The sequence below is a fragment of the Bos javanicus genome, chromosome 11 (assembly GCF_032452875.1).
Source record: "Bos javanicus breed banteng chromosome 11, ARS-OSU_banteng_1.0, whole genome shotgun sequence".
In the NCBI taxonomy this organism is placed as follows: domain Eukaryota; kingdom Metazoa; phylum Chordata; class Mammalia; order Artiodactyla; family Bovidae; genus Bos; species Bos javanicus.
The window spans coordinates 9816732-9828740 of NC_083878.1; the positions used below are offsets into that span (position 1 = coordinate 9816732).

Here is a 12009-nt window from a genome sequence, read left to right on the forward strand (position 1 = left end):
AATGAATATCCAAGATTGATCTCCTTTAGGATTGATTGATTTGATCTCCTTGCAGTCCAAGGGACTCTCAAGAGTCTTCTCCAACACCACAGTTAAAAGCATCCATTCTTCAGCACTCAGCCTTCTTTATGGTCCAACTCTCACATCCATACATGACTACTGAAAAAGTCATAGCTTTGACTTTACAGACCTGTTGGCAAAGTAACGTCTCTGCTTTTTAATATGCTGTCTAGGTTTGTCATAGCTTTTCTTCCAAAGATCAAGTGTCTTTCAATTTCATGGTTGTGATCACCATCTGCAGTGACAAAAACAAACCCCAAACAATTAATAAAATGGCAATAGGAACATATATATCAATAATTACTTTAAATGTAAATCAATTAAATGTTCCAGCCAAATGACACAGGCTGGATGAATGGATACAAAAAAGAGACCCATATATATGCTGTCTACAAGCAACCCACTTCAGACCTAAAGATACATATAGCCTGAAAGTGAGAGGATGGAAAAATATATTTCTTGCAAATGGAAATCAAAAGAAAGCTGGAGTAACAACCATCATATAAGACAAAATAGACATTAAAATAACAAATATTACAAGAGATAAGAAAGGACACTACACAAAGATTCGAATATATTCAATACACTTCCTATGAAACTACCAAGGGTATTTTTCACAGAACTACAACAAATAATTAAGCAATCTGTATGGAAACACAAAAGAGCCCAAATAGCCAAAGCAGTCTTGAGAAAGAAGAATGGAGCTGGAGGAATCAACTTTCCTAACTCCAGATTATACTACAAAGCTACAGTCCTCAAGACACTATGGTACTGGCACAAAAACAGAAATATAGACCAAAGGAACAAGACAGAGAGCCCCGAGATAAATCCATGCACCTATGGGTACCTTATTTCTGACAAAGGAGGCAAGAATATACAATGGGGCAAAGATAACCTCTTCAATAAGTGGTGCTGTGAAAACTGGATAGCTGCATGTAAAAGAATGAAATTAGAACACTTCCTAACAACATACACAAAGATAAACTCAAAATGGATTAAAGACCTAAATGTAAGACCAGAAACTATAAAACTCTTAGAGGAAAACATAGGCAGAACACTCATAGGCAAAACATGGCACAACACTCATTGACATAAATCAAAGCAAGATCCTTTATGACCCATCTCCTAGGGTAATGGAAATAAAAGAAAAAAGTGGGACCTAATTAGGCTTAAAAGCTTTTGCACAGCAAAGGAAACTATAAACAAGGTGAAAAGGCAACCCTCAGAGTGGGAGAAAATAATAGCAAATGAAACAACTGACAATGGATTATTCTCCAAAATATACAAGCAGCTCATACAAGTCAATACCAGAAAAACAAAAAACCCAATCAAAACAAGGGGTAAAGACCTAAACAGAAATTTCTCCAAAGAAGACATACAAATGGCTAACAAACACATGAAAAGATGCTCAACATCACACATTCTTAGGGAACTTCGTATCAAAACTACAATGAGATATCACCTCACTCCAGTCAGAATGGCCATCGTCAAAAAGTCTACAAACAATAAATGCTGGAGAAGGTGTGGAAAGAAGGGAACCCTCTTGCACTGTAGACTGATACAGCCACTATGGAAAACAGTATGGAGATTTCTTTAAAAAACTAGAAAACATAAAACATAAAACCTATGACTCAGCAATCCCACTCCTAGGCATATACCCCTGAGGAAACCAAAACCAAAAAAGATACACGAACCCCAATGCTCATTGCAGCACTATTTACAATAGCTAAAACATGGAAGCAACCTAGATGTCCATCAACAGATGAATGGATAAAGAAGTTTTATAAAGTTGTACCACAACTTCTTTATATATATATATATATATATACACACATATACAATGGAATATTACTCAGCCATAAAAAAGAACTCATTTAAGTCAGTTCTAATAGGTAGATGAAACTAGATCCTATTTATACACAGGGAACTAAGTCAGAAAGAGAAAGATAAATATTGTACCCTAACACATATATATGGAATCTAAAAAGATGGTATTGATGAATTTATATGCAGGGCAGCAGTGGAGAGACAGACATAGAGAACAGACTTATGGACACAGTGTAGGGGGCACGTGGAAGGAGAGAGTGAGATGTATGGAGAGAGTAGCACGGAAATACATACGCTATGCATATGTACTCCAGGACCTCACTCAGACTTCAAGCAACTTTATTCTGCTGCTGCTGCTGCTAAGTCGCTTCAGTCGTGTCCGACTCTGTGCGACCCCATAGACGGCAGCCCACCAGGCTCCCCCGTCCCTGGGATTCTCCAGGCAAGAACACTGGAGTGGCTTGCCATTTCCTTCTCCAATGCATGAAAGTGAAAAGTGAAAGTGAAGTTGCTCAGTCGTGTCCGACTATTAGCGACCCCATGGACTGCAGCCTAACAGGCTCCTCCGTCCATGGGATTTTCCAAGCAAGAGTACTGAAGTGGGGTGCCATTGCCTTCTCTGACATACGCTAACATATGCAAAATAGATAGCCAATGGGAATTTGCTGAGTGACTCAGGGAACTCAAACAGGGGCTGTGTAACAACCTAGAGGGGTGGGATGGGGAGAGAGAGAGGAGGGAGGTTCAAGAGAGAGGGGACATATGGATAACTATGGCTGATTCATGCTGATATTTGGCAGAAAGCAACAATTCTGTAAAACAATTATTCTTCAATTAAAAAATACCACACACACACAAAAAAAGACCTAAATGTTAGACTAGGCACTATAAAACTCCTAGAGGAAAACAGGCAGAACATTCTCTGATATAAATCACAGCAATATCTTTTTCAATCCATCTCCCAAAATAATGGAAACAAAAACAAAAATAAACAAATGGGACTAACTTAAATTCAAAAGCTTCTGCACAGCAAAGGAAACAATAAGCAAAACAAAAAGACAAACCACAGGTTAGGAGAAAATATTTGCCAGTGATGTGACCAACAAGGGATTAGTCTTCAATATTTACAAACAACTCATAATGCTTAACAGCATCAAAACTAGCAACCCAATCAAAAAAATGGGCAGAAGACCTGAATAGACATTTCTCCAAACAAGACACATAGATGGCCAAGAGACATATGAAAAGATGTTGAACACTGCTAAGTATTCAGTTCAGTTCAGTCGCTCAGTCGTGTCCAACTCTCTGCGACCTGGTGAATCACAGCACTCCAGGCCTCCCTGTCCATCACCAACTCTGGGAGTTCACTCAGACTCATGTCCATCGAGTCAGTGATGCCATCCAGCCATCTCATCCTCTGTTGTCCCCTTCTTCTCCTGCCTTCAATCTTTCCCAACATCAGGGTCTTTTCAAATGAGTCAGCTCTTCACATCAGGTGGCCAAAGTCTTGGAGTTTCAGCTTCAGCATCAGTCCTTCCAATGAATATTCAGTTCCTTTAGGATTGATTGGTTTGATCTCCTGGCAGTCCAAGAGACTCTCAAGAGTCTTCTCCAACACCACAGTTCAAAAGCATCTATTCTTCAGCGCTCAGCTTCCTTTATAGTCCAACTCTCATATCCATACATGACTACTGGAAAAACCATAGCCTTGACTAGATGGACCTTTGTTGGCAAAGTAATGTCTGTTTTTTAATATGCCATCTAGGTTGGTCATAACTTTCCTGCCAAGGAGTAAGCATCTTTTAATCTTTTACAGTCACCATCTGCAGTGATTTTGGGGCCCCCCAAAAAAATAAAGTCTGCCAGTGTTTCCACTGTTTCCCCATCTCTTTGCCATGAAGTGATGGGACCAGATGCCATGATCTTCATTTTTTGAATGTCGAGTTTTAAGCCAGCTTAAATGTTGCGTATTTATTTCTCTGTGCCTATTTCTATATATCAGGTAAACTGATTACATGTTCTGACCTTGGAGAAGTGGCTTTATGTTGGAGCTGTCCAGCGGGACCCAGCAGCACACTCCTGTGTGGTCAGCTCTATGCTCTAAGGGTGCCCCCTGTGTGTGCTCTGTGTGCCCTTCCACTGCAGTGGATCTGACTACAGTGGGCATGCCTGTAGGTGAGGCTCCCAGCCCACTTCACTGCCAGACCTGCCTTGTGTGGTGGCTGTTGGCCACTAGTGCACAGGGATAGGTTCTAGGGCATGTGGCTACGGGCCAATGAGGGCTCTGGGGCTGGCATCAGCCCACTGGTGTGTGGGTAAGCCCCCAGATCTGATAGGCTAAAAGGAGAACTCCAAAATGACATTTGCCAAAACCAATGTCCTCAATGTAGAATGAACTCCCTAAAATGGCTGCGACCAGTATTTTCATCCCAGAGGTGGTCCCAATTGCCTCCTGCCTCTCCCGGAAACTCTTCAAGGTCAGCAGGTAGGTCTGACTCAGGCTCTCTTAGGAACAGAATCTCTGTTTCCTACGATCTTCTCGCACTCCTGTGTATAAGCCCTGGTGGCTTTCAAAGTCAGAGAGTCTTGGGTGTTGTCTTCCCAGTCCAGGACCCACCAGGAACCCAGCGTGGGGCTCAGGCCTCTTGTTCCTCGGGGGGAACTGTGCAATTGTGATTATCCTTCCGTTTGTGGTTTACCTTCCCCAGGGTATGGATCTTCACTACATTGCATCTCTATTCCTCCTACCCATCTCATTGTGATTCCTTCTGTATATCTTCAGTTGTAGAAAATCTTTCCTGCTAGTCTTCAGCTTCTCCCATATATAGTTGCTTTGTACCTAGTTATAATTCTGCTGTGCCCATGTGAGGGCATGAACTCACTGCCTTCCTATTCTACTATGTCGGCCACACATCTTCTAGGTCATTCTTTCTCTTAAGATGTCTTGGGAATGAAAAGGAATGGATTATATCACCCTATATTCATAAAGCCATTTTATGAATATTCCCTTTAAACATCTGACAGTCCCTTGCTGCAGCTATCCAAATCCTACCCATTCTCTTTCCTTCCCCCAGAGTCTTCAAGTCTAGCAGCCTACTCTGACTCATGGCCCTTTTCCTTCTGCTGCTTTCTCCCCATTCCGGGATCTTTTCCTCCTGAACAACCTTTGCTCATTAACCTGGTCTCCCTTGGCTTCTCCAGCCATTTCCCAGAAGTATGATATGATATTCTTAAACATGAATGTACATGAGAATAATCAGAAGGGCTTCTCGAACACTGAACTCTGAGTTCCACATTCAAAGTTTCTGATTCAGATAGACTGGAATGCAATCTAAGGACTTTTGCATTCCTGACAACTTCTCAAGTGATATTTATGTTCCTGGTCCTGGGGCCACTCTTGGGAATCACTGATACAACCAAAGTCCTTTGGTACCAATATAAGTGGTCCTTCCTCCACCTTGAAAGGTGTTACTATATCATTAGTTACTTTATATCACATAGCACACTCTGCATAGTAAGTGGGCAGGATAAGAGAGAAAATAACCATTATAAAGGGAAGATGTGCTGCTAGTCTTACCTGTCTCACTCTCTTGCCAGGTGGTTAAGATGATGATCGTTGTTGTATGCACCTTTGCCATCTGCTGGTTGCCCTTCCACATCTTCTTCCTCTTGCCTTACATCAACCCTGATCTCTACCTGGAGAAGTTTATTCAGCAGGTTTACCTGGCCATCATGTGGCTGGCCATGAGCTCTACCATGTACAACCCCATCATCTACTGCTGTCTCAACGACAGGTAAGACCTCATCCCCCATACTCTCTCCAGGACAAGACCCTACTAATCCCTCTGTTGAATCCCTGCTGACTGAACCATGTGATTAGTTTTCTATAGTCTGCACCACTCACTCGTCTCTCACAGCTGGCTCTGCTCAATTAGGTTGGCTGCTTGGGGACTACAAAGACAAATGGTCTTGTCACCATGCAGGAATAGGAGCCATGAGAAGATTTTTTTTTTCCTTTCCAAGGGGAGCCAGAAACACATACCCATATTTGAAATCTTCAGACTTTTAAGCACTAGTTACCCAGCATTGGAGGGTCGGGTGCAGGGCAGATAAAAACTCTCTGTGATTAATATACATAAATCAGGTTGCCAGCTGGATCAAGTTCACAAATTTGTTCAATCTGCTCTAAGGATTCCATTCACAGAGAGTTGTGCCTGCAGAAAGAGACAAAGAATCAGAGAGAGAAAGAGTCAGAGAATGAATGAGTCAGAAAGTGAGAGAGAACAAGAGAGAGAGAGATTGATGCCATTTGAATGTTATCTACCACATGGCATTTTTTTCCCTTCTCTGATCTCTCATTTTCCTCTTCCCAGCCCATCTGGGCAGGGACTTCCCTGGCAGTCCAGTGGTTAAGACCTCACTTTCCAATGCAGCAGGGGTGGGGCGGGTTCAATTCCAGGTCGGGGAGCTAAGATCCTACATGCCTTGCAGTCGGAAAACCAAAACAAAATCAATATTGTAACAAATTCAATAGACTTTAAAAATTGTCCACATCAAAAAAAAAATCTTAAAAAAATTTTTTTAGGTAGCTTTGTCCAGTTTCTTCCAGCACTTCTAGCAGGACAGGGTAAGCAAAAAGAAGTCAGAGCCTCAAAGGCCTGATTCTGCCTTTGTTTGGCCACAGGGGCCAGGAGAGCCTCCCCTGAAGTGGAAGCCAACTTCAGACAAGTAAGAAAAGAAAGAACCCTCAGGAATGGTGATCAGCAATAAGGAATCCACCACAGAGTGCAGAGTCTCCAAAAGGGAGAGCTGTGGGAAGCTGTGGTTGGCAGTTCAGTTATCTGGAGCACCACCACAGAAGGGAGACAGGAGAAGAAGGGGGAGGGATAAAAGATTTGTTACATTTATAGCCAACAGTTACCAGCCGATAAGGAGCCTCCCATGAATGAGACACCCAGGGGACTTTGAAGACAGATATTCCCTGGGACTTGTCCAAATGGTCTTTGTTGAACTCACAGATGTATCTTTCTTCTAAGAGCCTCACAACCTGCCTAAACATTTCTAGGTTAAATCTCTCAGCACATCTTTTAAGTAAAAGCTGATTCTTCCTGCTCAAAACACAGGGAAACTGAGGCACACTGAAGGGACACGATTGGTAGAAAGTCAGTGGGCTACTTGAGGGAAAGGACTGGGTCTTGACACTGTATTGTGCATGTGATGAACGCTCGGTGAACGTTTTTACTGATGCCGAGCTGACCCAGAGCCGGTGGAGGCAGCATATTTCAACTGCCACCCTCAGTACAGACTTGCGTTTCACATGAACTTGGGTTCTAATCCTGGAGTTGACCTTGATGACTGACCTTTGAATCTTTTGCCCTTAGCATCTCCAGTTATCAATTAATTAAAAAAAATAAGAAGACAGAGTCTCATTTGGGTATACCCTCATATTAAACAGCTTCTGCAATGGTGGGAACACCCCTGATAGTAGGCCATATGCAAGCGTTACTTGTCCATCCACTCTCTTTCCAGGTTCCGTCTGGGCTTCAAGCATGCCTTTCGGTGCTGCCCTTTCATCAGTACTGGTGACCATGAAGGGTTCGAAATGAAATCCACTAGGTACCTCCAGACCCAAGGCAGCATCTATAAAGTCAGCCGCCTGGAGACCACTGTCTCCACAGTGGTGGGGGCCCATGACGAAGACCTGGAGGAAGGCCCCAAGGCCGTGCCCTCGTCCTTGGACCAGATCTCCAATGACCCCTCTCACAGCGACTCTAAGACCACAATGGAGAGCTTCAGCTTCTACTCCAACATGCTCTCCTAGACCCCGGGGCTTTCAGCAGGCACGGCCACCTCTATCTTTGTCTTGCTTCATTTCATGCATGGATAAATCTTCGGTATAAAATCCATAAGAAACACCCTTGGGGCTTGTGAAAGTCTGAGAATAGTTTGAGTAAAACATTCCATTCTGGAGTTAAAAACCTACATTCTTCTATATCTTTGTCACACACACGCTGCGTGACCCCAAAAAATCATTGACTTCTCTGAGCCTGTACAATGAGAAGGTTAAACTTGATTTTCTCTACAATCCATTCCAAGATTCTAGAATTAATTTCAATTGCATGTGCTCATTTCAGGGTGATTCCTGCAGTGCAGAAACAAATCAAACTGATCTGAAGTAAGACCCTGTCTTACTTCAATAAAGGTGTTCTCAGTCTTTCTTAGATTATTTTCCTTTAGCTGGTGGCTCACACTGCATCAGCCTCTGCTTGATAATGTAAACAAAAGGAGAAACCAGCTAAAATCTGAATGAAAGATTTAACCTTCTCTTCTAAGCACCAATGAAAATAAGGTATACTTCTGAAGCCCCTTTTGGCATCTCACTAAATCAATGTATCATGGGATTGACAGTTTCAGATTCATCTGTATTATGTCCCCATTGACTCTCCTGAGCCACCAATGCAAATAGAATATGTCCACTGATACTAGTTAATGTCTGTTATGAACCAAGACTCAGGAGAACTGTGCAACACTTAATCTGATCCTCTCTTTCCTTATTTGTAAAACTAAGAGGCTGAATGACATCATCTAGTTGTCCCTTCAAATTTTAACATTCATCGGTTCAATGATTGTATGTGTTTTTTGTTTGTTTAACCCAAAATGGAATAATAGGAGCAGTAAGTCTAGTGACTTAATGCCCAGCTCTTTGAGATGTAGCAACTGCTAAGACCATGTATTAATATCCAATATGACATTCTCTGATTTGTCCTGGAACTGTGAGTACTTTCCTTCTCCTGAAAGATTTTTGCCTTTGACAGAGCAGAGGACTTTGTGTCAAGACTTGCATCTCTCTATCAGGCCTTAGCAGGCTAGGTCTCACAGCTAGAGAATACCACTGGGAAAGACAAACACGTGGGCTCCCTGCCCTGGCCTTTTGGTTATCTTAAGGCAGGGGCACTCATGCAGATTTTTCTTTATACTAGCATTAGGCATGTGCTCAGATGCTCAATGACTGAGGAGGCTGTGCCCTGCAACCACATTTGAGGGAAGAGGCCACCTTACATCTCTCTTTAGGCTCTGAATCTCCCCTTCCTGCCACTGGCTTTGCTGACCTCCTGCCTAAAAGAGGTAGAATGATCAATAAACCCTAAAGAAGAAGAGTCGGTCAACAAAGAGTCATGAACCAGGAGAACTTCGTGTCCTAACACAGTTTTGGGGTCACAGCAGGTGAGCATGCAATTTCTTTCTGTCTCCAGATCTGTGCTTTGACCAGATGTGGCTGAAAGCAGAGACAACATGTAACTATATAAATGCCTTCCTCATGGTTTGAAGAATGCATGCACAAGTCCTGCATCCATCGTGTTGAAGGAGAACAGTGGTGCACATCAGGTTTACAGCCCTTACCAGCTGTGCTGGCCTTAGCCCTGCTAGGGCATTGGCAGGCCAGGAAGAAGCTGTATAGCAATAGTAGAAGCCAGAAGGACCTGACAGCCACATTCGCCAAAGCAGAACAAGGAGGATTAAACTAAGGAAACCAGCTCAGTGTAAACATGTGGATGGAATACTTAATTTAGGGGCAACAAAAGTCAGTGCCCAAAACATTTTAGTCATACTTCTAATAAAGAATCAGGCCATGTATGGATTATTCACGTCAGAGGGATGTAAAGAACTGGCATGATTATGAGAAGTACCCAAGAAGAAAATGCTAAGGAGTAGGGGGACTTTCTCTCTATGGAAGAGGTTAGAGTTGAATTTAACAAGGACTGTTGAACACTTAATCTGGACTTGGCCCTGAGCTGGGGACACACAGCTTCTTCTGTTCTTGAGAAAGCCTATCAGACAGGCCATTGCTAACTCACCAGTCTTAGTTGGTCTAGGCTGCCCAGCAGGCATGGAGGCAGTTGAGAAGCAGATTCTCCACAGGATTCTAAAGACCCACACTCAACATACATAATGGGGTCAAAGTCAAAGACCTTAAGATGGCCTTTTGCAATGGACGTTCTTTGAGATAATTCCAAAGAGAGCATCAGCCAATCTAGAGGAACTGAAGGGATGTGGTTGGACAGCATCATCGCTGCACATTGTAGGAGGGGGCAGTGTCAAATATGGCAGAACGTTTCCTCTGAGAGAGAGAGCCCATCAAGCCTTCCCCTGACCCACCCTCCAACACCCACTTACCTGATAAAAGTGCTGTCTTCTCCCCTGTGAGGAACACCATGATTTGTACTGTGCGTGGGTCTCACTCTTATAGAAATGTGTCACCCTGTGTTTATCTCCTAAGTGGTTTTCCTTGATATTCTGTTCAGTAGGGATAAAATAGAAGGCATCATTGGGCCATCTTTGTTATGTTACTTCCAAAATGTGGGATCCAATTGCTGTCCGTGAGCTATTTATACTGTGCCAATTCCTCCTTGTTCTTTCACAGACAGAAATTAATGTATATCATAGACACACAGTAGAACCATAGCAACTGAGGGATGGGGAGGAAGACTAAATGGGAAGAACTAAAAGACAGGAGTTTATATCTTCCTCACCTCCCACTAAAGTGCTAAGACATAGTGGAATTTCCTTTTTCTTGGAAAGACTAGGTGGAACCCTGGGAAAAGGGGACTTGGGAGCTAAACTTATTGACCTGGCTTTCAGGAAGAATCATGTAAGCAAAGACAGGTAGTTCTTAAGGTTTCTATACTTTCCAACCTGGGATCCTGGAAAAATCTCCATACAGAAATAAAGTATGTTTTTGACTACTTCTTGCCTCTGTCTCATCTCTAGGAAAACTAAGCACCCTATAAGATACTGAATGGGGTGGTCCTATGAACCCTAACAAATTGCATAGACAAAAGAACGGAGCCTAACGCCCAGCAAACCCTACCTTTATGACAAAATGGGTTGGCAAGATGTGGGAACGATTTCTGGGTGGGGATCTGGGAAGGTAGTATGGGATTGTGTGAAGTGACCAACAGAGTCGCCTATGAGTAGAATTGTGTCAGTTCAGGTCCTCCCAGAAGCAGACACCAGGACAGAGCTGGAAGTGCAAGAGACTTGTTAGGGAACACTTGGAAAAGATAAGGGGTGAGGAGGACAGGTTGGAGGGGCCTTGAGACTGTGGAAATCTGATGCCTGGGAAAAAGATGGAGGGAGATTGAGCAGGAGGAGCTTCCATATGAGGTACAGCCCTGGGAAAGTCTCAGCTGGCCCACCAGCTTGCATGCAAAGGGTGCCCCACACTAGCAGAAATGGCCAGGCCTCGAACCCCCAACAGACTCTCACTGACTGGGAGCTATCTGGGGAGAGAGTAGTCTGGGCTTGAACACTATGGTGGGTCCTGAAGGTACTGCAGCTAAAGGCAGGCAGCTGACTACACTCCCACGGCCAGCTCTCTCCTGAAGAGAGATCTGTGCCATCACTCCCACAGCCACCACCAGAGCTTTGGTCCAGCCCTCTGTGTTTGAAAACATGTCAGGAAGCCCTTGGCAGTATTAGAAACATCAGTGGTTAATCTCTGTGAGCCCTGGCAACCTGGAAGAGAGCCCAGGAAGCAGGGGCCACCCTGTACTGCCTCATCCCTCAGGCATGCCCCCTCAAAAGAGTGATGAAGACTTGCAGTGACAGAGACTGTAAGGCTTTAAGAGAGTGAATTTTGAGGAAAATCTAGACACCTATGCAACATGGTGAGTATCAGAAACAAATAAATAATAAGGATGTTCATGTTAAAACTAAGATGACTTAAATTGAGGTGCCTGGATAAGCTTCAAGGAATCCACAAATTCCCTTCAAGTTCCCCACAAATCATATGTAAAACATTGTGTGTGTGTGTGTGTGTGTGTATAATAAAGGGTGCAAAACCTGAATCATCTCAGAAGAAATCATTCTCCCTCTTCTCTCCAGAGAAAGAGAGAAAATAAACTGTTTACAAGAGAGGGAACAGGAGCCCCGAGGCCTTCAGAACACAGAGGTAGGGGAGCCCCGGGAGATCCAGAATGGCTGCCAGGAAACTTGAAACAACTTTGGAACAAAACCATAATTCACTTCAGGCACCCAGATGAGTTAAAGTTGTAGAACATCTTTAAAGATGTTTGTGACAGTAAAAGCACCCAATTCAGGATTAAGGGCTGGGCTTACTCT

General features: G+C 43.4%; 1 protein-coding gene across 1 annotated transcript in view; it reads left to right on the forward strand.

The window, feature by feature from the left end:
• Positions 1-10631, forward strand: part of TACR1 (tachykinin receptor 1) — a 184428-nt gene extending 173797 nt beyond the window's left edge. The window contains exons 4-5 of the mRNA XM_061431817.1: positions 5485-5681; positions 7417-10631. Coding sequence (XP_061287801.1) covers positions 5485-5681; positions 7417-7708 — 489 coding nt within the window. The 3' untranslated portion in view covers positions 7709-10631. The remainder of the gene's footprint in view (positions 1-5484; positions 5682-7416) is intronic.
• The last annotated feature ends 1378 nt before the right edge of the window (positions 10632-12009 follow it).